This window comes from Sordaria macrospora, chromosome 6, assembly GCF_033870435.1.
Source record: "Sordaria macrospora chromosome 6, complete sequence".
In the NCBI taxonomy this organism is placed as follows: domain Eukaryota; kingdom Fungi; phylum Ascomycota; class Sordariomycetes; order Sordariales; family Sordariaceae; genus Sordaria; species Sordaria macrospora.
In genome coordinates, this window is record NC_089376.1 from 4074794 (window position 1) to 4099062 (window position 24269).

Here is a 24269-nt window from a genome sequence, read left to right on the forward strand (position 1 = left end):
CGACCCCATGACGCGACGACGCCACACAAAAGAAAGTGAAGAGAACCGGGACAACCCAGACCACCACGTTTAATCCTCCTTAAAAACTCTAGTGCATCCGATCCTAAATGCGACTCCTTGAAGCGTGCTGGAAATTCCCTTCTCCCACTCTTCCTCGCATCCCACCCTAACCTTATCCACCTGATCGCTGTGCTGACCCTGCGCAGTCAAGTTCCAAGATCGGACGTCTCAAGTAGCGCATAGAGAGCGTGCTCCGTGGCCTTGACGGCTGCATTCGCTGTCTACGGCATGGCAAGCCTGTCAGATTATCCAGAGCTCAGGTGCAAGTGTCAGGGCTGGACTCAGACTCACATACGACGGATAATTACGCTCTTTCAACTTGGTCAACAGCTTGGAAAGAGCGTCTGCTTTCATTTCTTTTGTGGAAACGTTCCAAGAATCGATGGCGAATTTCACATGAACACAGCCCTCTCATGGTTGGCTTCGTGCATTTCCTTCATGATGAAACTTATCCTCTATTGTCCACTCTGGTCTGGGCTCTCCACCGTCGTCGGCATGCCTTTGTTCGGGTTGATGTCTTTCTGGAGGTCGTGCGATAAACTGATTGTCAAGGAAAGGCTGTAACAATAAGGCTTCTGGAGCACACGCTTCTGGGTCCTCAAATATTAGACCCGGTATGTTATCAAGTCTTGCGTTGGGATTGTACGGCGGCCGCTGGTCATCAGTGAGCGTCGGATCAGGGTCGGGTCGGTAGGTTTTGAAGGCAGGATGATCAGGGGGTTGGCGGGGGCCCTTGACGTTGTCGTTGACAGCATGGCGTGGCCACAATGCATCTTCAAAAAAGCTGTGGCCATCGATCTCGTCTGGCATGTCGGACTCCACGTTGACCGGGTCAGACATACCTGTTTGCTATCTAGGGCCGAATGGTATGGGGGGTTTGGCGATCAAGAAGTCGTCGGCGCCCTGGCAATGGGGAGTGCTTACAGAAGTGAGCGCGCTTTGGTGGACAGTTGACGGGGTTCAAGACGAAGAAGTTGGTTTGAGTTACTCGCCCTTCACTATGCCCGTGAAAGAAGAAGAGCCTCATTGCACATCGTAGGCAAGTTGCAAACCCCTTGGCTTGCTTTCTAAGATTACCGCTGCACGTATCCACTCGATAAGCGCGTGGTTGACCGCACCATATGACCGAGTTGGAGGCATTGAGTGCTAATCGCAAGCCTGCGATGATAACGCTCGAGGTCTGCATCACGACGAAGAGTTCCGTTGCACAACCGTTCCTAACATTTGCTGTTGTTGAAGCAATTCCCATTCCCATATCTGTCAGTAACGTCCTGGGAAGTTCAAGACCGTCGTGACTGACAACCCTCGAACGGCATGGGAGCGCATGTCGCACAAGACCGGGGCCCTGGATGCCGACCTGCATGAATCATTTGCTGCTTGGTCTGCCAGCTGTGAAAAGGTCCTATCACGTCTGGTATTTTGTGTGGAAGCACCGCAACGGTGAGGCTCTGGCACCCTTGGTGTTCGCTAAGGTTTCGTGTTGGGTGATGGGTACGTCCAAGTACCCAAATAGGAAATATGAGGATATGGCCGAGGAAGGCTTGGCATATTGCTACAAAGATACCCCCTTTAAAAGCACACAAAATGGACAATGTCGGAAACATTTCCCAAAATATGTGCTTAAACAATTTCATGCACTTTCAGGGTCAAAGTCCCAGACCAAAACCTTCATAATCCGGGCCGCCAGGTAATGTGCACTTGACAGGTCAACTTGGACGTATGTGCATAACAGAGGGTGTGTACTTACACGGAATATCCCGTTTATACATCTCACTTCCATTATGGTGACTTACCATTGGTCAATGGGATCGCCAGGTTCGTTCTCCCGTCCACATCGCAGAACCGCGATTGAACTGCTGAATGAAAAGACCTTCGAATTGGGGGGAGGTACCGAGAAAACGAAGACCCTCGACTTCCACCGCCGAACAGCTACTAGCGTTGAAACTGATTCCCAGCAAAACAGGAAACGTCGACATTAACAGAAACATCAACAGAACCCTTACGGTTAACGCTGCCTACCTAAGGTAACCAGCGTCCCCATGTACACAAGAAAACGTATTATTGAACACCTTCAAAGCTTTGCCTCAAAGTCCGAGTCCATATCCTCATCATATTCCTCCATCTCCATATCCATCTCTTCCTCTCTCTTCTGTAGCTCTTCCTCAAGCAACGCCATGATACGCGGGGCGGCGTTTTGCAAGACTTTGTTGACGATCTGGAAAGAGGAGGAACGCAGCGTTAGTCTGGATCCATTTCGGGTTAAGTAGAGGTATCTAGGAGATGCACCTTATCAACAAGCAGCTTCTTCGCTTGCTCATATTCACAGATATGCGGAACAGAAAACCGGTGCATGGCTTCAGCCATGTCGGGCGATAGCTCGCATTTGTTGGGGTTAGTGCAAAAGTTCTGGCCGATGGATGAGGACGGGCATTCCTGGTTCGCATCTTGATGTTCCGGGGGCACCGAGAAGTCCACGCCCGAATCTGTCATGCTCATGGGCTCACCGGCAGCGTCGGTGTTGCCCGTCCAAGCCGCAAAATTGGGGATCTCGCTAGGTGCGGAGGCCTGTTGGTAGGTTGGGTGGCCGGACTTCCATTGCTGGAAGATTTCTAGCTCGAAGGGGCATTCCGGCGAGAAAGGAAGCTGCTCCTGAACCTCCGAGGCAGAGAATTCAGGATTTCCGTCCAGAGGCCATGAGGACGAGGCAGGTAGGACAGGATGATTTCCGACTGTGGATTGAAAGAACGGATTATGGGGAGGAATCGCGGTTTTGTGGTGGGCAGACTTGTCAGGTCCGTATATGTCATTGTGGAGTTTCAGGTCGGTGCCGTCTTGATAGTTCTCGGTTGGCTCAGGTATTTGGTGCTGGGGTGAAAATTTTGGGTTTGGATGCTGGAACTCGATGCTGTCAGTTTGATGTTGCTATTGAAGGTTAATATAGTCTGATGAAAATTGGGTCGATAAGGGGGACTAACTAGGTAAATAGGACTGCTCGACATGTTGAATTCCATCGAAGAATGGGAAGCGTCTTGTCCGACGCTTTGTAAGTAAAGATCTGTGATCAAACTCTTGAAGAAAGGGCATGAATTAGAACCCGAGAAACAGTTCAACTAAGAGACAGACCGGCAAGATTGTTATATCTTCTCGGATTCTTCCAAATTCGCCCTGGACGGGTTACGGAGTTCGACACCCAGGAACTGGAATTAGAACACGTCATGCTGAAGGACACATTGTAACCCTATTGTAGCATATATTGACTCAAACGATCCGTGCGGTTTCTGGGCGGTAGGACTTTCTCCCCAGTGGTGTTATCAATTCCAGTTTGCGGCCTAGAGCTGGCTTGCGGCTTGTGAAAATCCGAAGGCCAGTTGCTAGCATTCCGCCTCAAAAGGTACTGTCCTTGCTGAGGTCATCCGAGACGCTCGCTATTAGTGGGCTTCATCGTTCGAAGTCGACAGGTGGCAGGCCTGTTACTGCGTATTCTGATACCGCTGCCGTATATCACATTGTGTTGTGTCACTTTCCTTCGTATAGAAAAGTCCTAGCATTTTCCTCGTGACGGATTGGGGCAGCAAGCCGGCTCGAGGCCATGAGTTAATATGAGGTTAAAAGTGCAAGACCAGTCAAAGACCGTGGGGCTAGGCGTCGTGCCGGCGTTGTGCCTGGCTTCGAGCTATGCAAGGGTTCGATATATGGGAACCAATTATTGACCGATTTAAGATCCTTCACCGGAATTGGGCTTGTTGATGGCTGCTGTAGGACAGACGCTTGTCATTATTTGCAGGCTGCGAGATTTGTAGTTAGGATACAGTCATTGCCTCGGACCTGCTTTTTCACTATTGTAAAGGGCGATACGCTAGGCCCAAGTGGCGTAAACAACGGTTAAAGGCCCGCAAGGTGATAGTCATGGAAAGCTTGTTCTGGCGAGGAGATATAACCACGGGATAATAGGCGTATTCGTATGAATGTCCTATCGTGATTGATGCGAGCTGAAGGGTTGGAAAAGACGAGCGGTTCTCAAGCAAACAAAGGGAGCGAGTGTCTCCAGGTCAGGCAGAACGAGTAGTTGTAATTGCTTGTAAATGCCCCAAGATGGCGGAGGTGGCCCGTGCATTAGCAAGTTAAAGCACTAACGATAAGTCTCAGGATCCCACGTGTAAACTGATAGGGCAGGAACGCAGGATCATCAACCTTGCTCCCGCTCGACATCAACCAAACAGCATTTGTCACATCATTTGCTCCCCGACTTTCTCCCAAGCCACAAAACAACACCTTGCTCTTCAGGGCGTCTCAATGATCAGGTTCTCCAGGTTCGAAAAGAGGCCCAACTTCGGCACATCAGCAGCAACATTTTAGTCACCGCCTCGTCATCATTCTATCGCGTTGGGATGCCTCGAGGTAAGGCACCATCGTAATTGCCATTCTGCCATTTCGGGGTTGGCTTGGAGCGAGATTGAGGGGATGAATTATCAGCTAACTTGAAAACGAAACTCCAGATACATGAGGACGAGCAACATGACAAGATGCGAAGATGAGACGCGGCGACGTCACGCGACGACCCGACCCAACGAAGTAGCCACAAGTACGTGATACAACGACGAGGCGATTCAGCGACGCGGCAAAACGGTTCAATGACCCAAGGAAAAATGTACGACGGCGAGGACCGTGTGGATTTAGGCGCAACAAGCAAAAACAACGAAGGGAAAAACCCTTGGGACCCCGTGGGCAGCATCGCGCTCACGCGGAGAACGACGCGTCATTGCTGATGAGCTTCAGAACGACTTCTTGCACGCCCTTGACCATGTGCTTTCTCAAGATGCCCTTGACCTGGCGCTCAGCTTCCACAAGCTGGATACTGAGGTTCGGCATTTGGGCAAAATCGAGGTTGGAAAGCTCGCCGTAGACCTTTCGGACCATATCTGGACATACAGCTTCGACGATCGAATCCATATCCTACAACGTGGAGATGGAGTGTCAGCGGCGCTCTCTCTCTTCGATCTTTGGAGGACCTCCGTCTTCATGATGGACCCGGGTGAGTAATATAGAGTAGGTACTTACGTGCTTGTTGATACACCCTTGCCTTATCTTTCCCCATCTCTTTGACACCAGATTGGGCGTTCTTTCTACGCCGTCGATCTGATAGAGATCTTTGACGATCTCCGGGGCAGATTTGCCTGCTCGTTTTCCTTGGCGAAGCACCTCGGTGTGCCGCTCGGTCCATGGAAACTCCCGACGGCCCTGTGTGGACGTGGACGCTCTCCCTTCTCCATTGTAGGGCAGGATCGTTGGTCTGGCAGCCACAGCCCTGGAAGTCTGCACCATGTCCATTGCTGCCTCATGAGACGCGAAGGGCCCGGCCTGGCTGAAGTGGGGAAAGTCAGGAGAATATCGTGATCTGGCATCCATGGTGTCGAGGTAAGATGGCGGGTAGATGCTTGGTGCTCCTTGCATGCTCTGCATCGTGACCATGGCCTGCCCACTCTGCTCGTCTTGGACCTTTTGCGGTTGGTGGTGGTGCTGAGAGCCCATGTGCATCTGCTGATGACCGACAGACGTGGGTGAGGGAACTTGATGCTCGCCGGAGAAGGAGCTAGGTGTTGATTCATACATCGACGAAGATCGGACTTGATGGGGGAACTGAGCGACTACGCCGCAAACAGCCGGTGAATTGTACATGACTTGTTGGCTGAAGCTGTGATCGCCGGGCGGGAGTGTCTCAGGCATACCGTCTCCCTTCTTGGAATTGGAAATGAATGGGTACCGTTGGTCAGGTGAGTTGGCTGCTGTCATCAAGACACTAGGTGTGTTGGATGTATGGTTGAGGAGAGTTATCGAAAAATTGGGCGGGAAGTTCCAAGACTAAATAAATCCAAGTCTGCGGTCAAACTGGAAGGGAGTATGTGAGCAGAGCAACACGGCGTTGGGTAGTGCCATCGCGGGCTGACAGTAATTGTGTGTGTATTGTTATATCGTGGAGAAAAAAGTCACGGTTGTTTCGCTAGCTGTCATGCGTCGAAAATTCCAACGTCCAGTTTGTCGTAACGTATCCGGTGAATAGACCCTGCTTGAAGCTGTCCTCACGCCGAGCATGGGATGGTCGACCAATACCGGACATGGAGGCCAAAAGTTCATAACAAATCACGTCAAATCCCGCTGTGGACTTCTACTCCCCTTGGATTTGCGCCATTCGGAACCCTTGTCGGTTCGCTAGCAAGCAAAACTCTGGCAATTCTGGCAATTCTGGCAATTCTGGCGATCGGGCCAATTGTGGCAACTACGTCAACTTGTCTGCCAGATTTTGACAGCCCTGTAAAGAGGCGTTAGGAGCTGGCAAAACCTGTCAAACCAGGTCAGAACTTTGATTTCCTTGTTCGGTATAGACAACACCTACAACGTCGATGAGACAGCGTTATATTGGCTGGCTACCCTCGACACTACACTCGCTACCTGCGCCCAAAAGAGAAGGAAGAAGCAGAAAGACCGTATCACCATATTCCTTGTTCAAATGCCAGCGGCACACACAAGTTGGATTTGTGGATTATAGGCAAGGCCAAGTGCCCGCATGCTTTTGGCAACGATGCCATCTACATTAGGCACCTTCCCGTCGTTTAGCGTAATAATAAGACCGCCTATATGACCGCCACTATCTTCATCGAATATTTTCACTGGTTTGATCGTCAGATGGCAAGTCGTCGAGTGTTGTTGTTAGTCGATGGTTTCTCAGCTCACGTCTCGGCGGTAGAACAACTTAAAGAACAACACGGTGACCAATACCTTCGCAAGACGACCGTCGAATTCCTACCAGCCAACACCACCTCCATCTACCAGCCAATGGATCAGGGCATTATCAACAGTCTGAAGTTGCAGTACCGGAAAATCTGGGTACAACATATGGTGAATCTTACACTGGATGGAAGAGATGCTGTAAAAGAGACTACGGTCTTGAATGCAGAACACTGGATTATTGATGTTTGGAGAAATAAGCTCACAATTGAGACGATCGACAATTTCTGGAAGAAGTCACAGCTTTTAGGACCTCTGTATGGTCCTGAACGTCGCCCTCGTAACTTGGATGAAGCCATTCACATGCAACGCCTTGTAGATGAGCTTGTCAGAGCTGGGAGAATTAAGAAGGTGATGGATATCCACAACTTTGTCAACCCCCCAGAAGAGGAAGTGCTTGATACAGCCGAGGACTTGCTCACACAAATCGCTGAGGCTTTCACAGAGGTGGACCAACAAGATACAGAGGAGGAAGCTGAGCAGCGCGAATCACAGCCAATTACAGTATTAGAAGCGCTTCGAGCTGTCAATCTAGTCATTCAGTTCGAGGAGCAACATGAAGATGTAGATTTGAAGGCGTTGACGGTGTTGAGGCAACGACAGAAGGTCTTAGTTCAACAGCAGTTGAACGAGAAGACAGGAACCAAGCAGGCCACTCTATATTTGTACTTTGATAACACTTTTAGAACCAAATAATATAGAAAACTGTTATTCGGTACAATGCGACTATGTTTTAGGTTTTCCCAATAATCTCCGCCTTGTTTCGTGTAAAAATGACCCACATCTCAGATTGACGATATTCTGGGATTAACGATCAGAACTGGCATGACCGACTTGATCGTTAATTGGAGATTTGACTGTACCATTCAGTGGATCATTAATGAAAGCTGTGGAACTTTAATGGGTACGCAAATCCTGAGCTTAACTTTATTCCAACGTAGCCGTTAACGAACGCGGTATTGCAAGCCCGCACTCTTCTGTTTCACCAAACATACAGAGTACAAATCTGCTCCAGACACCGGCAATAGCCGTGATACCGGAATCCCTGGAATCCTGGTATCGTTGGCCATACCCTGTATTGTAGCTTAGACTAGTCATGACAGCCCGATTAGCTGGGCTGCCATGGAGGCTCTGGTGCCTGCCCAGCCGTTGCCCTGCGCTCGGGCCACCTAGCTCGCTGCGCTGCATATCTACTGCGAGCAGACGGCTGGCTGGAAGCCAGGCCTTTCTTCTTCTGAGATCATCGCTCTTTTACCCTTTATTTACACACAATATGGCCTCACTCTCGTGACCCCCTGCATTGAGTGTAAATCCCTAGATTCCCGTATTAAGCCGCCTTGACTGTTCAGTTTCTGTTGAAACTTGTCGCTTTACCCTTTCAAGAAGCAGATTTACCGATTCAAGAACTGCAGTTCAAATTTCCAATGTGAAGATCTGCAGCCGGAGAGTTATTCATCGTTTGGACACAACCTGACACGAGTCACCGACCCGAGCGTCCTGGTCCCTAGGAAGCGAGGCGCTGCATGCAGTGCCCCCTGGACAACATGAATTGAGCGGAAGCTCCTTACAGCCGGCCCCACCAAGAAACATTGACACACTTGTAAGTGTTCTGGGGTTGTCGCTGCCCTTGCATGATACCTGAGTAGCCAACAAAGGCTTCCTGGCCATGTCTCCAATGTTGTTAGCCCGGCAGTTACGGGACTTCAGTCTACAATACGTCTCTCGGGGCCGAGTCAAAGTACCAGGTGGCATGAGCGGCACTTTCCACTCGTGTGCGGCGACGATTTTTTCTTCTTCCCAATTTGCCCTTGGGCCACGTCTTCTGTTTCTGCGCAAGAAACCTCTGGGCGTGATCGTGTCGGCACCTAATGCCATGAATAGCACTCTTCCCTCCCGGCCGCCATAACTTTGCCCCGGTTGGTGTTTTGTCCCCGCCCGTTCCCACGAACAGTCATCGACGGTGAGTGGTTTACTGGTTGACCACGGCACTGGAAACAGTAGTCCCTGTCATCCAATGCCGACCCGGTCGCTTAGCCCTCTGTTCTTCAACTACCCAACGGCCCAGGATTGTCCTTCTATGCTCCGAAATGTCCATGGACGGGCGTGATGCGTCTTTCTGCTGCCTGGGTGTGGCTTTGCCCTCCGCGCCATGCCATGCACTGTTTCGTTCCTTTTGCAGTGGGCTGACCCGCTGACCCTGCTTGTTTTTGATCGGCATTGCCTTCCCAGCGGTTGTCAAAGTTTTGTTTTACAGGTCAGTTCCCCGATGGCCAGGTTGGGGTCACACGAAACATACCCAACACCAGGACCGGCTGGAACAACTGCCCTGGAGAAGCGGAGACAAGGCCATCAAGATAATGCCTTTGTTACAGTTCCCCGTGGTGCTGCGAGATTCGTGCTTGGAGCAAACAGAATGTCTTTGAGATTCCGAGCTAGATCGAGGACGGTGATCTGCCACTACATGAACGCCTGTTGCGCCAGGCTAGAAACACAAGCCCCACATCACCAAGGTACACACACGGTGCCGCCATTGGCTGGAATCATGCAATCGGTCGCCGGGAGCCGACTAGTCTGGACATGACATGGAGAATTCCAATTCAAAGTGGCCGTAGCCCGGCAGCTGACAACTTTCCGATGGGTAGCCCGACAAGGACCAATAAACGGTCTCTTTGACACACAAACATTTTCGTTTTGCCGTAGTTTCGGATTCGATCATTGACCTTCGTGACGTTGTGCGCTCATGGCGGGTTGGGTGCTCTGGGCGACCTATGCATGCCCGGTGCCCCGCAAAACCAAACCTGGAAGGTTCTCGTGACAAGGGTCTGCAAAACTTGACGGCAAAACAACGGGATAACTACAGAAGAAACCACAGGATGAAGAGTATATAAATCAAGCAAAACGGATTTGGTTGGCAACAACTTGTACATGGAAAGCGGTGGCGTTTTTGTTGTGTTGCGAAGAGCACGTTGTGAAGTCGTACGCTAACGGACTTTTACCAGGGGTGATGTGCAAGACTGGAACGAAAGACCAGCGGCAGGAACCACCTGAAGCAACACAGCGGACGGACCCGGCACAGGGGCAAAGTGCTGGAAAGCAGGTACCCAAAACACCGAAACAAACAACTGGAACTATCTTCTACAACACCCGGACGCTTCAAAATAACTACAACACCAGGTAAGGAAGCGGCGTCACCTCAACAATCACATCAAAGCATGAACTACCGGACATGAGAAAGAAAATCGCCTTTGGTATATTGATTTGCTCTGGCCGAGGAGTAGCCCGCGTAACCATATGTTTCGAGACCCGGGCGCACAAGGCCACACCACAGAGACCACCGAGGACGTACACCTACCGCCAGGCCGGGTCGAGTACAGTGTAATAAGGAGAACCATAGCCCATAACCCTTCATCCCTATAACTCCGCCGCTGTTGGGTAAATACAGGGCACCTACGGTAGGATTTCGCCGCCTGTAGGTATCGATCAAATATACGCATTCCCTGCACAATAATATCGGCACCAAGGCTCTTCACGATTGAGCCTGTTAATTTTCTGCGCGGTTGAATCTTTCTCCACGAGACAACCCGCCTATCCATTTGCCCCTCGTCGGTTTCAGCCACGATCTCACGGCCGTTGAGATCCCATCGCGTTTACGCCCGCCCCAGCCACTGGTCTCTGGCTGTCTAGAATGACGCCAGAAAACCAGGTCAGCAAGAAACGCTCGAGATGCTTCTTACGTTCCTCGCTGGGGGCGAATTTCATGCCCATCTCAGTGGAAAGTTCCTCGAAGAGGAGGTCGATGGATCGAGGCAAGACGTTCTTGATCGACTGTTCGTACATCTAGGATGGATGCCAAGACACGATTAGTGCGGCTGCGCTAACTGGAACCAACGGGAATGCAGACAAGCGCTGTAAATCAGTGCCCTTAAGACCAGGGGCAGGCCCTTGACGGGCACGGGAGTTCTTCGTGGTTGGTTCGCAACTTACATCGGGCTTGATGGCTTCCCTTCTCAGCGCTGCCAGCTTCTTCGTCACCATGTGGTGTGTCCTTTCGACGTTGAACATGTTCGAAAGAGTTTCCGCAATCATTGGATGGGTCATCCCTTGTCTTTTATACATCAGAAGATAGTCTTGCTCGATCTGAGACCATTCATGACCGCGACCCCTTTGCTGTGGTGCATGTGGGCCACGGCGTTGGTTGAGGATGCCGGAAGCTGTGGGCCACACCTGCCCCTGCATCGCAGGCATCATAGGAGCCACTGTAGGGACAGAACCTTGCCAGGGCACTCCTGCTGTGCCTGGAGCAACCCCCGCATACTGCCCCAAAAGGGCAGCTGCTTGTGCCGGACCGGCCGTCCAAGCTGAATTCATCAAATAGTTTGGCGCATGAGGTTCCGGCCGGGAAAGACGATCTTGTGGTGGTTGCCACGGGGTGTTGATGGCAGCGACGTTTGCGTAGTGTTGTGGTTGGTGAAAAGCCGGGTCGCGCATCGTTCTAAGCAATGGCGAACCAAACGCTGGATTTGGTGCAGCCGGCGGAGAGGCTTGGCGATGGTTGGTCGATGGACCACCGGCTCTTGCAGGGTGATGAAAAGGTTGAGGGATCATTGCAATGTTACCTGCAGCTGATTGAGCAATGACTTATCTATCAGAATTCCAATTGAGTCGAGGAGTGGTTTAGTGGAAGCTGGACGAGATCGAGACAGGCAGGCGGAGTCTTTTTGAAGAATACTGGGATAATGGAGGCTTTAGCCAAACAGGTGTGTATGGGCTCTGTGTGGTTGGATGCGAAAGTTTTGTTCACCCTCGAGGAGAGAAGGGACGATTGCCAACGTCACAGATTCAGGACTCAATGCCTGAAAGTTTTAGGTATGAAAAGAGGAAGTGAGTAGGGCAACACGAGAAGGGTGATGATTAGCCCAGAAGACCGATAGGAGTAAAAGGATCAAGCACTCATATCCATCAAACTTCTACTTGAACACGGTGGGATGGAGAAGGATATCGTCAAAGCAAGTACGCCGGTGTCGTTGTTCGCCTTCCAATCTGCCTCATCTACCTTAACCATCACTCCGAAAGGAATGGTGAACCTCAGGCGGTTTCATGGACTTCGCCTGGACGGGATTGAGGCAGGCTTGAAGCTGCCAGGGGTCATATGCATGGCTAAGGGCTTCACTTCAATGGATGTTTGCTGGACATACGACAACGAGACTCGCGAAACCCAGAAGATTTATTTCGCTCCGTCGGTGGATGAGAGAGTCACTACAATCCGAATAGTTCTGCTGACATGGACAGCTCAACAAACCCTCTTAGGGCAGTTTAGGAAAACAACTGGCCGGTCCTCCTGCCTTTTAGTGGCTGACCCGCGCGCTGAGCATGGCGTTGAGCCTAGCACGAAGCTGCATGGCACGAATCCCGCTCGAATCCAGCATGAAGCATGCATGAAGACGATGCTTGGCAGTGGTGACAGTGGGTGAACAGCTCCAGATTCCCCCAAAGATGCCTTTGTGATGGGAAACCTCCGTGAGAGGCAACGCCACGTAAGGGCAGCAACAGAATGAGGCGCTGTGGGTTGTGAATATGCATTTAGAGTCAGCCATCAGGAAGTACCTCTGACGCAAACGAGCATGGGCGTCATTCCACAAGCATGTGCGGGTATGAAGGCTCGAAGGGTATGTCCAAGCCAATCAATTCGGGCTAAACTTAAGGCCGGAAATGTTGTCGAATTGATCGGTCAGCCTTGGTCGCTACATCGGCCCGGACTTTCTTTTCCTAAGGATCACCACGGAATACACGAAGGGTTTAAATACTCGTAGAAAAGGCAACCAGATACAAGCTCCTCCTTCTCGGACACCTTTTGCTAACGAACATCGTCGTCTTCCTTCCAAATTACAATATCAGTTCTTAATAACATCTATTGTCAACGGCGAGCCAGAACGGCGCCGTAAAGACTCATCCTTCAGCAATGGACGAGGACCGCCTATCCACATTACCAAGCTCGAGGAATCCTGACCTGCTTCACTCACGAATGGAGTCATCAGAAGAACCGTCTCCCAAACCTTTCAACCACATCGAACACCCTTACGAGGGATTCTACCCTGGGTTTGATATCAGCGCGCCGGAGTTGATTACGTCTAATCACATCACCAATGATCCTCCGAGCGCTTTCCCTCTTGACTGCATGTACAACTTTCCCACGACATCTTCCCAACGACAACCCATGGATTCATGGAACTCATGGACCTGCGCACAACACGAACTCCTATCGTCCCCGATTGATGCAGAGTGGCAGATGAACCACCCTCGGCTGCCAAGATCACGATCGATAGAATACCCCCACGAGGCCGATGCTCGTTCAACGCATGTTCTGGACCCATGCCAATTTCATTCCTCAGAGGGCCATTTGAAGAACTCGAATGAGTCCGCTGAGAGAATTGGAAGCAATCCGAGCATGAGCACACACCACTCCGAGCAATTTGGCATGGCGCTGCCGGGAAACGGCCACATAACAGATTGCGAGCACTCTAGACACCAAGAAGTGGCTCAGTTGACATCTGGAGATGAACGAGACTTTGGCGAGGTAGGATAGAGCGACCCAGTGCGAACAATCAAATCCCCATCTGTCACCACCTGTCCTTAATCTAACAACTTACTCTTTACAGATTCTCAGCAGGGCAATGAAGAGGGCATCCGGACGTCTCATCGCACTTCTCCAGGAGGAGCTGGATAGGCTGAGCAGCGAGAACGAACTGACCGAGGACGTCGACAAGACGGATGAAGCACTCTCGGAGCTCAACCTCGAGAACAAAAAGTCCCGATGCCGTCTTTAAGTGTATCTCTCATATTTTCGTTCTCAAGTTGTTTCCAAAATCTCCGTCCTGAATCCGATTGCCTCAGCCATCGGTAACCTCCTTCACTTGCACAGCTCGATTTTTCATTTCACATGGTAGTCTGCGTTGGATAAACACCTGTGCATTAGGTATTCAATACAGAAATATTCGCCTTGACACACGCTGCACTGTTAGTGCGTCCACCTGTGAGGTGTGGTAGTGACGAAGACCGGTGCTGTGCTGTTGAATATGTCCAGGGGCCCTTGAATTGTTTGACGCCAAGAAAGACGGCCCCAATCCAATCACAACCCGCGAACCTAGAAAGATTTTCCCTTTTGGGAATGAAGGTGGTATCTGCGCGGCCAGGCAGGTCCAAAGGCAAGCCAGAGAGGCAGGCCTGGAAACACCGCCAACAGCCGCTGTACATATTACGTGTACAGTACATCGCAATGTTAACGCTGGGACGTGAACAAGCACAATGCGGGGGCGGGGTAATGAAATACCTACAGTACAGCGGTCGTAAGAATGAAACAAACAAACAAACAAACAAAAGACAATAGATCCGACAAGCAAACCCGACTTCAACGACAATGTGTAATAAGAACATGAGAACCACGCATTCATAAGCGGTAGCTTAAAGCATTAGAGAATGTGATGTTTTGAACGAACATTGATCGCTATTCCAGTAGAGATAACCCGGGATGTAGGCGCGCAGTGCTGTCAGAACTGCAGGTGTTACTTACACGACATCATGTCCTGCGCGGAGGGTCCCCCAATCAGCATGTTCAGGTTCCTTCCTGCCTGCTCCCGCCTACACATGCAAAGACTTGACGGGAAAGCGCGAACGCCGCGACTTCTAATTTTGGTGAGATTTGTCTCATTTTAGGACTCTTTCCAGGAGGGAAGGCCCCATCTATCTACAGCTACCCTAGCTACAGGAGAAAAAATGGGCGTCATTGCGTATGCATGGACATGAAGCCTGCCAATACGTGATGTACTTGGAGGCAACGGGATGTGCATAACCAGTAGTACCGTACAAAAAAGTGCAGCGACAGGCGATTGAACAACGTGCTGACCTGTGTGTTAATCCAAACAATGAAAAATCAAAATACCCAAAACCAAAGCCCAGCCAAGCAAAAGAACACAAAAGAAAACAAAACAAAACAAGACAGATAACCGATTAAAACCAGAGGAAAGGGGCTTCAGTACCGCATACCTCTATGTTTCCACCTCTTCCGGTACATGCAATGACTGCCGCGACTGACAGTGTTGTTCTCATCCTCTCGGGCCTGTATCTGAGTATCCGACAGCACTCTTCTATTGCAGCGTCATCTTGTTTCTGAGCCACAACGCAATGTAGGCCTTGAGAGCCTCCTTCATTTTCACAGTCGGGTTATACGGAGAACCCTGTTCCTCGGAAATGCTCTCAAGGACGATGTCAAGCGCGACGGGGGTGATGTTTTCTATCGCCTTGTTCAAGTTCTGTTGCAACGGAAGGCACGGGTGCTGTTAGTGTCGGGTGTTAAGTCTTCCATTGGAGAACCTGAGCCAGAGGGGGGCAGTAGCGTAGCGTAGCTTACCTCATGCCTGGATTTTGGCGGCTTATGCCCACCACCACCACGATGAGATACGCCATGATGGATCATCTTAAAGACCGTCTCCATCATGGCCTCCACAAGCGTGGGAATATCCTGGAATTCGGCACCTTGTTAGATGAAGTTAAAGCCAATGGAGCACCCTACGCAGGTGTTAGTCTGGCGGTGGACCTTTTGTACTCACGGAAGGTTGGATCGTTGCGGTATCCATCGATGAACCACCATTGTTGGTGGTGGAAATGGGGTGGCTTTCGTCCATGATTGCGGATGGTTTGGTGACCCGATTTAGGCTTGGAGGGGAGGTTGGTTAAGTGTTTAAGACCGGATGGCCTTGGTAGGAAAAACCGAGTGGGGGACCCAGAGCTTATAAAACCGAGTGGGGGACCCAGAGCTTATGTATGTATACCTTGATCGCATACAAGGCAAGTACTTACGTACCTGACTGGAACGCATTGCTGGATGCACTGCAATCACCATGTCCCATCAATTAGAACCAGGCCACTAGTGGAGTCGAATCCTTTTAGCTCTTAGGAGGTACAACACCACCTTGCATGCCCTGTCAGAGGTGAGTGGACGTGGGACAGCCAATATTGCATTCCTCCACACGGAGTGACATAAGAAACTGCTTTGGTGTGCTTACAACATCCCCTCGTCTCCAGCAAACGTACACCCAACCGGTTCGTGTATTAGCTATAGAGCTTGGTTCCTCGCTTGGCTCACTATCTCGGGGAGGGGCCGGAGACTGGAGCTCGGGGCGGACAGATGAACGATAAGTCCCCATTTCGACACTGCACTCAACAACGCGATACCTCGCTTCGGCCATTTTTCACCGATATGTGAAAGTATGCCTCGCATCAAGCCAAAATGGCGCTAATGCAGCAACGAGCCGAATGTGCAAATGTGTAATTGACGAAGGTTGGGAAAGGAAATAAAGGTGCAGTGTTGTGTGAGCAGGCAGGTAGGTACGCCTACTCGCCAGCTTCCATTTTTGTTGATTTGCTTTCACCGCCTAACAACGACCCGACAACCTATCGGCTTTTCCAATCTTCTTTCCCTTTTTGAATGTTGAACCTGGGTCGCAACTTCCACTTCCCGCAGCTGCGCTGGCTGATGACAGGACCTTTGGTTGCTCGCTGCCCTGCCAGATCCGCAGCGAGCACGATGTGTTGCTGCGGAGGGATAGTAGCCTTACGCCACAGATTGGTCCGCAACAGCAACAGGGGTCGCGAACCACTAAGACCACACAATCTCGATGGCGAGCTCCAATCGTCAGCATGGCATTGAGCCCAGAATTCAAGCCTGGCTTGCTGTCTGGCTTCAAGCACCGGCTCATGCCTCTGCTGCCTCCGAGATCGTGAACGCGTGGCACCCAAGGCAAAAGCGAATTTCGGCGTGAACGCTACCGAGTTTGAGCTTGACATGTACGGGAGGCTGAATCACGAAAAATTCATTACCGAGCACCTGACAATGATTTCATTTTAGTTGGTATTGACACCAAAAACAACTCCTGAATCATGTGCCAATTGATAGGCGGTAACTCCAAGTTCCGCGAGAGCCTGAGGGTTCGATTTGGCGGAGAGGTGAGTTTAAAGTTGACCTTTGTCCCGAGCCGTCAAACTCCATCTCCAGCACTCGAAGTGTCATCTCATCTCAATCCTTTCTAGGCCGAGCACCTCAACCACGTCAACCTGTCACCTCCACACATTCTCTTTACCCAATCCTTTTTCCCCAACAATATGAACGCAGTCCTTCACGAAAACCACGGCAGCATCGGCTCGAACCCCGGCGGTTCTTGTTCGCCTCAAGCACCAATGGGCCCAGGAATGGCTTTCTTCCCCGGTTCTGCGCGACATGAGCAATCAACCGCTGCGCTATCTGGACCTCTAATGGTTGTATGTCCCCTGGCTTACCCTCCTGGAGTTCATATGCACGGCATCTACGCTTTTTCGGCCATGATTCCAGCGAAGCTTCAGCCTCAAGCTGGGTTGAACTACACCTGGGCCAATCCCTATTCCCGCTGGACAGGGCAACAGCCAGCCGGAATGCTTCAGCAACCAATTCATCATCCAGGAAAGACTTTGATCCATCCCTACTTGGATCAGCTGGACCCGTTTTGCCCGGTTGATCCGTGCCAGATTGGATCTGGCTCGAAGCCCGTTCGAAGCAATGTTCAATCCGAGGATCCAGGACATCTAATGTCTAAGGATACGATTCAAGGCCATCAGCCTGATGATCAAGATGCCATCATCAACATAGAGTCAGCCCTTGATTGTGACCGTGACTTTGCTCAGGTCAGTATCCAGTGTTCCGCAAGACCAGCTTGCCTCTAAGTTAAGCCACAGATCGCTAACCACAATAAATTCGTACAGACTCTCAGCAAGGTCATGGTGAAAACATCTGATTGCCTGATGGCATTGCTGCACGAGGAGCTGGACAGACTAGACAAGCTGGACGCCGAAAACACAGCTATCTCCAATGTCCAGGGTTGGAACTCAACGCCTGGCATCAAGCCTGAGGCCAAGGCTGGTGAGACTAGCCAGTTTGACTTACAAGTCGTTAAATGTGACGGGCCGGATGAAGCGCTTCCAGCGCTTGACGAGGCGGGAAGCCAGCCTCAGGCGAGCGACGAGTTCAAAGCCTTTGGTCAGGTATCCCTGAGTGGCAAGCTCGAGGCCATGGACGCGGTGACATGCAAGCCTGATGCCAGCTCGAATCAAGTCGGGAAAATCAGGACCGACTGTGGTAGTCCGAATAGGACCGCTGGGAAGGAGCGCAATGACTCCCGCTGCCACCAAGCTCCCGGACTCAACACAAATGCACCTCCACTTGGTAAGGGCTCCTCGGTTTGAGGTGCAAAGTGGAAGTTTTTGCACACTCTGGTCAGCAATGTGCTCTTCTCATCCTCTTTCCTTCCTGTTCTTCTCTCGTTCTCTTTCCTTTCTGTTTTTTCTCTCTTCCTGTTTACTTCCTCTCAGACACATCCTGTATCTCCTCAATCTTTTTCTCAAGTTGTCTCCCATACCTATTATGTTGTTGTTGTTGTTGTGATATTTGTTGTGATATTTGTTTTCTTTTGCTTTCTTTTTGACATACCTAAAACATCAAGAAATCAATCTAGACCTAGGTGCCATGAGAAAGCATTCCGTGCACACACGTGTACGTTCGTCACGAGTAACTGAATTAGAGAGATCACCTGAGTGAACTTACCTATCTAGTGCATGGATGTAGCAAGCTTTTGACCAGACGTGTCGACGTGTGCCGTCATAACCAGTGTGGATAATGATTGAGGCCTGGAGATGGATGTTTGTGACTTGTGTGGGGATTACTGTGAAGATAAATATCCTAATCGTCCCAGTGCAAGGTATGATGCAAAAAGAAGGCTTAGAAGAAAAGGTGACGATGAGGAAAGAAGGATGAGGTCCAGGACGGGGTGGAGAAAAGAGGGAGTAGTAGGAGCCGAGAAAGGAAAAAGGACGAAGTGGAAGGGACAAGGCAAGAAAGAGCGGGTGTAAAGGGCAATCAAATTACCCAGGAACAATTACTAGTGTTACCACGGAGTCAAACGGCCCCGGCTGGATCATGCGTCCACGGCCCAAATTAACAAAATCCAGGTTAATTTCTGAAAGCAACCAAGGCTCCGGCCACATTCATTCAAACGACCGCCTTGACTTATACACTAGATGGCATTGCAAATTCTTCTTGGATCACGTTCATTATGGTTTTTCGAGCAACATTACATCACCTGGATTCATTCGTTTTTGGGCGGTAGGTGTCAGCAACGGACGTCGGACTATGTTGACACAATGCCAACACTCTCAGATATCCAATCAACAGGGTCGATTATACATGCATGTAGCTTCGCTTTTGGGACAGCTCAAGTACATCGGAGAATCCATAACTGTGGTGCATTTAGCCAGAACTCAGCACCTACCTGCTAAGATTTGGGGGACAGTGACTCCATATCCCTCCCACAGCAAGTGCTAATGGCAGAGCCTTCATCACCGCTTTCACGCGCTTGCAACTTGATCAAGTCATACGGGATTCAGGATAACAATTATAAGACTTGGTTCGGAGTAAGTCTCTTAGTATGATCTCTGAAAAATAAGTTTTTAACCTCCACTGTCGAAAACTGGTCCGGGCGCAATGAACGTACTCTAGGTATTACGATCGGACGAAATGGATGGGATGAACAGGGCGATGCGGTCAGGGGTACCTAATCAGGAGCTCACATCAGACTGATCCTGCTGTCGTCGCAAGGCATGGACAAGCCCAGTCAATGAAGGTTTTTGACAGATGAAATGGAAACCGAGGATAGGAACATGTTCGGTTGAATTTCATAGTGGCCGTAAAAGTGCACCGAGCAATTCACGTGAGCCCATCATCCCTTGTTATCATAAGACGGGCAAGCAGACAATGGAAGGTGAAAGTCGGTTCGTCTGACCTCCACCGGCCGGCTCGCCACGAGCCGCCTACGGCCCGACCCATTCACAGGCCCAGGAAAATAACCCACGCGTAGAAGTAATATCCACCAAAATTTAGCGGGGTAGCCGCTGCAACGTAGCTAAAATCAACTTCATATGGTCGTGCATCCCGCACATTTACATATCTAGAGGTAACCTAGGAAGACGATGAAGTACAATCTTGAAGATAAAATCTGTTTGCCATTTGTATTGGTCCGTTTTGAACTCATCAACGTAAGGGTCTGATATGAAGAGTATCCAACAGCGTCTCCAAGTTTGAATGTGAATTGTGAGCGTGAAGGAAGTATGAGGCCTCTGTTAAGTACAAAAGGTCGGGAGAGGGTACCAAGTAGGTTAGGTGACTGAAAGGCTAGAGGTAAAAAGGTGCTGTGGCTGGTATCTACCCGTTCGAATGAAATGAAATGCGTGTGAATGGGATACATGAAAAGGCTGGGGACTGGAGACAGTAAAAACTCCTCAGAAATCCTGTCTCTCATTCGTAGGTAAGGCCCATCCTCACTGCATCGAGCATTGTTAGGGATTGAAGCTCACGAGCTTTCCGCCCATCCTATGGGTGGGGTGGGATTACATCGCCGCCGCCGGAAGCATCCGCCACGGCGCCCGCAGATTTGTGGCTCTGCCGGGCCAAGATGTTTTCTTGGAGCCACTCCGTAAGGAACTGCCTCAGCATTTGAGTCTCCTCCTCAGTCGGGATGAACTGGTAGCCAAGCTGTTCCGAAATTCCCTGAACGACGATGTCCTGGGCTTGGGGGAAAATTCGATTGATGGCCCTTGCCAGTCTCTAGGTAGATATTGAACGAATTGCCTTTGTTAGTGACGATCTAAAAAGACAAACGCGGTCGGGTATCAAATGTCCCTGATCGAGTGACATGGATGCAGGTGTGTTCAGGGGACCAAGGCTTTGTTTGTTCAGTGGGAACATACCTGTACCGGTGGGCGAATAGTGGTTTCCATCACCTGGGGCTGGCGTTGTGGCGCCCCCTCTGGGGCATGAGTGCCTCCTTCAGGTTCCTGCACAAGGGTCGCGAATTCAGTTGGCATGATGTTGTTGACCATCTTCTGCAAGTCCTTTGTGCCAACAAGACATGTCAGTGTCTTTCAACATGCAATTGCCATAGGAGACTGTGTCGTACTTACCTCTTCGGAAGGGCCAATGGGGGCCTTCGGCTTTTGGTGTTCCATGATCATGATCGTGGAAGCTTGGGTCGGTCCAGTAATTCCCGACCCACACTGTGGTTGTCGTTTTGCTCTGGGTGCGTCCATCACGTTTTCTTCGGCTCGCTGTGTGCAATAAGCGACGAGTTTTCTAGGTATGCGGATTCGTTTTTCTCTTCAAAATGTGAGATTGCGGTTCATTAGTGCTTGGCCAAGAACGGACGGTGTTGCATCTCATAGCGCACCTGGATGGAGTGAATCAAGTCGCATACCTAGGCGGAGGGTATAACTGGCAGTAGCGGGTGTAATAAGAGATCCTCACGATACTGGTATGAGTACCAGCGGAATGAGAAGTCGCCCGGGGGGTGGATGACAAGAAAAAAAAGGTGCAAAGGCGAGGCTGCCGGGCGACTTTATATATCTGCGTACCTATACACCCCACAAGTGTTTGGTTGGAGATCTAGCGGTACGTATATCGTGGGTTGCCAGGCTGAGTCCCTAGAGTCTATACCGATTGCCTTGCCTACACTTCCCGCCTTGAGCTTCTTGCTACGCTTTGAGCCATCCCATGGGAAAGCGTATGACCCGGATGAAAGTCAGCGGACACCAAGAGACCCGGATGGCAATTGATACTAAGCGTGCCAAGAGTAACACCACGATCGATATAAGTGGTGCATTTGCTAATTGCTATACTGACATCTAGAAAATCAGGGCAAGGCAGACCCGAGCACGTCAAGGGGAACTTGGTCGAAATTGTTACCGATGACGAGACGGAGCGACGGCATGCACATACACCCGCCAACTCGTGCAGCTCGTCAGTCCGCGTTGGGCACCAGTTGAGAGCCCCTGCCGGGGGTCCCGACCTGACTGCTTCCGGAAGACATCTCAAGGCCTGGGACTTGGGATATTATTGAGTCTTCACAGCCTGTCTGGCGGAAAGCCAAGCACCAGACCACAACGCCCGGTTTGTGTGGCTCGGTAGTTGCTTTGGCCGATCATTGGCCGGGCATCGCAGCGAGCTTGCGCCACTGATATCCGGGCCTCGAGCCTGGCTTGAAGCCAGAATGACGCCTGGAATAATGCCTGGAGTTCAGCGGTGGCATTATGATGGCAATGGCCCTGATCTGATACGATAACAACCCTTCTGCCTGATGACGATGCACTGTCTTGGAGAAATACAAGCCCCATCCGGCTCTGCTGGGTGTCTGGAATTGTCCGTTGTTTGGGTCACAGACAAAAAGCCCGTTAAGAATTGATTGTCGTGTTTAAATGAAAGCACTAAGGATACACACCGAAAACTGGTCATTTCACATGGGTGTGAGACTTCCATTCCGGTATGGCTTCACAAGTGGCAAGCCTTGAGAGAATGGTTGTCCAATGGGTCTCCTGTCGAGGACAGGTGCTGGTGAACTTTCACCGAAATAAATATGGTGGACTTGTCCGTCTTTTGTGTCCGAATGTTGTGCTTTTGGACCTAGAGTTTCCAACTGAGCTCATCGTTTGATCCTTCGACTGCGAATACATCTCTTACTGCAATTTGCTTTTGTTCTCACTACCCAGTCATCTGGAAATCAGTTTTAGAGACATGTGAGTCTCGAATTGTCAATTAAACCCTTCAGGCCTGCGTGATATACCCACTTATTTCGGTTGTTGACATTGACCTTGCCAGACTTCGTCCATTTACACAATGTCAACGTGGTGCCAGCATGACTGTGAGCAATGTCCGGCCGATGCCACTTCGCTGAATGCCAGCCGTCCTTGCGGGAATCAGCCAGCAAATCCCACAGCAGTACCCACCCATCGTCTTGCTGTCTTCCCCCAGCCTGCTCATCTTGGAGCAGGAACGACCATGAGGCTTGAACCTGTCATGGTTGCACCTTCCGTGGATGGTCTCACGTGCGGAGCCACCCAGAACGTGTTTCCGGTCCCGGCACTCATTCCTTCCCAACAGCAAGCCATATCCCATGTCCTCCTCCCAGTTGTCGGTACTCAATGGCAATGCCGTTGGGTCATGCAACCGGAAGCAACATGGATTACTCAATCAGCCATGGCACCTCAGCAATCGGGTCTGTGCCATCCCAGCCAAGCGTCATGCTGCCAGCACCGAAGCCAGCTCGGGTCTCTTCATCCATTGGCTGACCTTGCTCAGACTTCCAAGTCTCAAGATGAGGCTCAAAGAGAGCTCACCCACACATCGAGAAAGGAAAATACCAGACTGGTGCCGGAGCAACCCAGTGACGAGAACATCAATAACAATCAACCAACATCCCAACCCCGGCCTAATTTCTCAGACGTGAGCACAGGATTCCCTCCGAAAACCTAATATGAACACTAGTAACGAGTTGCTAACCAATTGTGTTCCTACCAGATCCTCAACAAGGCCATGTTCAACACATCCAGCAAGCTAATGGCCTTGCTGGAGCAGGAACTAGATAGAATGGACGACGAGGACGACAAGGATGACGACGAGTTCAGTGATCTTGAGGAAATGGATACTTCTACTAAAGACAGCAAGCTCACCGCAATTGCTGACGGCAAACGGACATAATATATCACCTAAACACCCAGCAAAGAGCAATCGGCCATCAAATTCTTGGTGAAGAGGGGAACATCAATTTCTCATCAGGAAACCCAAAGCACACGCTTCAGTTTTAAGGGACGCCATGTGTCGGCTCTGATTGCGCTCAGGTGGAAATAACTCACACGCGGTTGTGGCCGGCACTTCGTGCTGTGTAGGGCAGGGTCGTTGCAATTCAATGCATTCTCAAATGCATTTTCGACCAGAAGGTCGTCGTTGTCCTTTTTCTCGATTTTTTTCCCTCTAGCGTTTTGTTCTCGCCTTATTTGTTATTTTTGGTTTCTGTGGTGGGATGGGGATATGTTGGTTCACGCGCTTCTTTTCTTTCCTCTCTTGTCTTTAATTGGAACTAAACGTCTTTCCGCCTACTGAGATTGATATTTCTTTTGGTTTTCTTTTGCTGTCTCACCTCCCTACCTTAGCTAGTAGTCTCGTACCTTGTGTTCCAATGCATACATGTTGGGTAGAGTTTTTACCTTCACGCTCTTGCGATATCCCGGTTGGCGTGTGCACACTTGACACAGGGGCACTGTTGTCAAGGACATAGATCGAGAATGTCAGAAAATCGTTCCTTCCCATATTGAAACAAACCGACACACATGTGAATACCTAGGCACGCAAGCAGGCGTTGTGGTATACGAGAGAACACGGAAAGTAGAAGATTGGAAGGCGGAAGGCGGGTCACCACTAAAAATGACGGGACTAGGGGTAGTTGTTGTTTTGACACCAAAACTTACACTATTTGACCTTCCGTCAACTGCACCATCTAATCCCCAAAAATGAACCAAATTAC

General features: G+C 50.4%; 8 protein-coding genes across 8 annotated transcripts; 3 read left to right on the plus strand and 5 right to left on the minus strand.

The window, feature by feature from the left end:
- Window positions 1-2000: 2000 nt before the first annotated feature.
- SMAC4_09622 (uncharacterized protein) lies at window positions 2001-4254 on the minus strand. Its single transcript, XM_066090988.1, has 3 exons — window positions 3036-4254; window positions 2347-2982; window positions 2001-2275 (listed from the first exon to the last, which is right to left on the minus strand). Exons 1-3 carry the CDS (start codon window positions 3069-3071, stop codon window positions 2132-2134), a joined length of 816 nt encoding a protein of 271 aa, XP_065947610.1. The 5' UTR covers window positions 3072-4254; the 3' UTR covers window positions 2001-2131.
- A 543-nt stretch (window positions 4255-4797) lies between these two features.
- SMAC4_09623 (uncharacterized protein) lies at window positions 4798-6672 on the minus strand (the record flags this gene model as incomplete). Its single annotated transcript, XM_003342977.3, has 2 exons — window positions 5119-6672; window positions 4798-5013 (listed from the first exon to the last, which is right to left on the minus strand). Exons 1-2 carry the CDS (start codon window positions 5848-5850, stop codon window positions 4798-4800), a joined length of 948 nt encoding a protein of 315 aa, XP_003343025.2. The 5' UTR covers window positions 5851-6672.
- A 3415-nt stretch (window positions 6673-10087) lies between these two features.
- On the minus strand, window positions 10088-11801 carry SMAC4_08535 (uncharacterized protein). Its single transcript, XM_003345986.3, has 2 exons — window positions 10828-11801; window positions 10088-10680 (listed from the first exon to the last, which is right to left on the minus strand). Exons 1-2 carry the CDS (start codon window positions 11446-11448, stop codon window positions 10465-10467), a joined length of 837 nt encoding a protein of 278 aa, XP_003346034.2. The 5' UTR covers window positions 11449-11801; the 3' UTR covers window positions 10088-10464.
- A 1001-nt stretch (window positions 11802-12802) lies between these two features.
- SMAC4_08536 (uncharacterized protein) lies at window positions 12803-13831 on the plus strand (the record flags this gene model as incomplete). Its single annotated transcript, XM_003345987.2, has 2 exons — window positions 12803-13417; window positions 13500-13831. The coding sequence occupies 2 exons, from the start codon at window positions 12803-12805 to the stop codon at window positions 13665-13667; spliced, it is 783 nt and encodes a 260-aa protein (XP_003346035.1). The 3' UTR covers window positions 13668-13831.
- Window positions 13832-14541: 710 nt separating this feature from the next.
- Window positions 14542-15620, minus strand: SMAC4_08537 (uncharacterized protein). Its single transcript, XM_024655949.2, has 3 exons — window positions 15447-15620; window positions 15248-15358; window positions 14542-15149 (listed from the first exon to the last, which is right to left on the minus strand). Exons 1-3 carry the CDS (start codon window positions 15519-15521, stop codon window positions 14985-14987), a joined length of 351 nt encoding a protein of 116 aa, XP_024510944.1. The 5' UTR covers window positions 15522-15620; the 3' UTR covers window positions 14542-14984.
- Window positions 15621-16776: 1156 nt separating this feature from the next.
- SMAC4_08538 (uncharacterized protein) lies at window positions 16777-18393 on the plus strand (the record flags this gene model as incomplete). The annotated part of the gene is made up of 3 exons (XM_003345989.2): window positions 16777-16842; window positions 16927-17553; window positions 17632-18393. 3 exons carry the CDS (start codon window positions 16777-16779, stop codon window positions 18109-18111), a joined length of 1173 nt encoding a protein of 390 aa, XP_003346037.1. The 3' UTR covers window positions 18112-18393.
- Window positions 18394-20000: 1607 nt separating this feature from the next.
- SMAC4_08539 (uncharacterized protein) lies at window positions 20001-20809 on the minus strand. The gene is made up of 2 exons (XM_024655950.2): window positions 20668-20809; window positions 20001-20524 (listed from the first exon to the last, which is right to left on the minus strand). Exons 1-2 carry the CDS (start codon window positions 20797-20799, stop codon window positions 20291-20293), a joined length of 366 nt encoding a protein of 121 aa, XP_024510945.1. The 5' UTR covers window positions 20800-20809; the 3' UTR covers window positions 20001-20290.
- Window positions 20810-22514: 1705 nt separating this feature from the next.
- On the plus strand, window positions 22515-24040 carry SMAC4_08540 (uncharacterized protein). Its single transcript, XM_003345991.3, has 2 exons — window positions 22515-23191; window positions 23267-24040. The coding sequence occupies exons 1-2, from the start codon at window positions 22586-22588 to the stop codon at window positions 23444-23446; spliced, it is 786 nt and encodes a 261-aa protein (XP_003346039.2). The 5' UTR covers window positions 22515-22585; the 3' UTR covers window positions 23447-24040.
- Window positions 24041-24269: the final 229 nt, after the last annotated feature.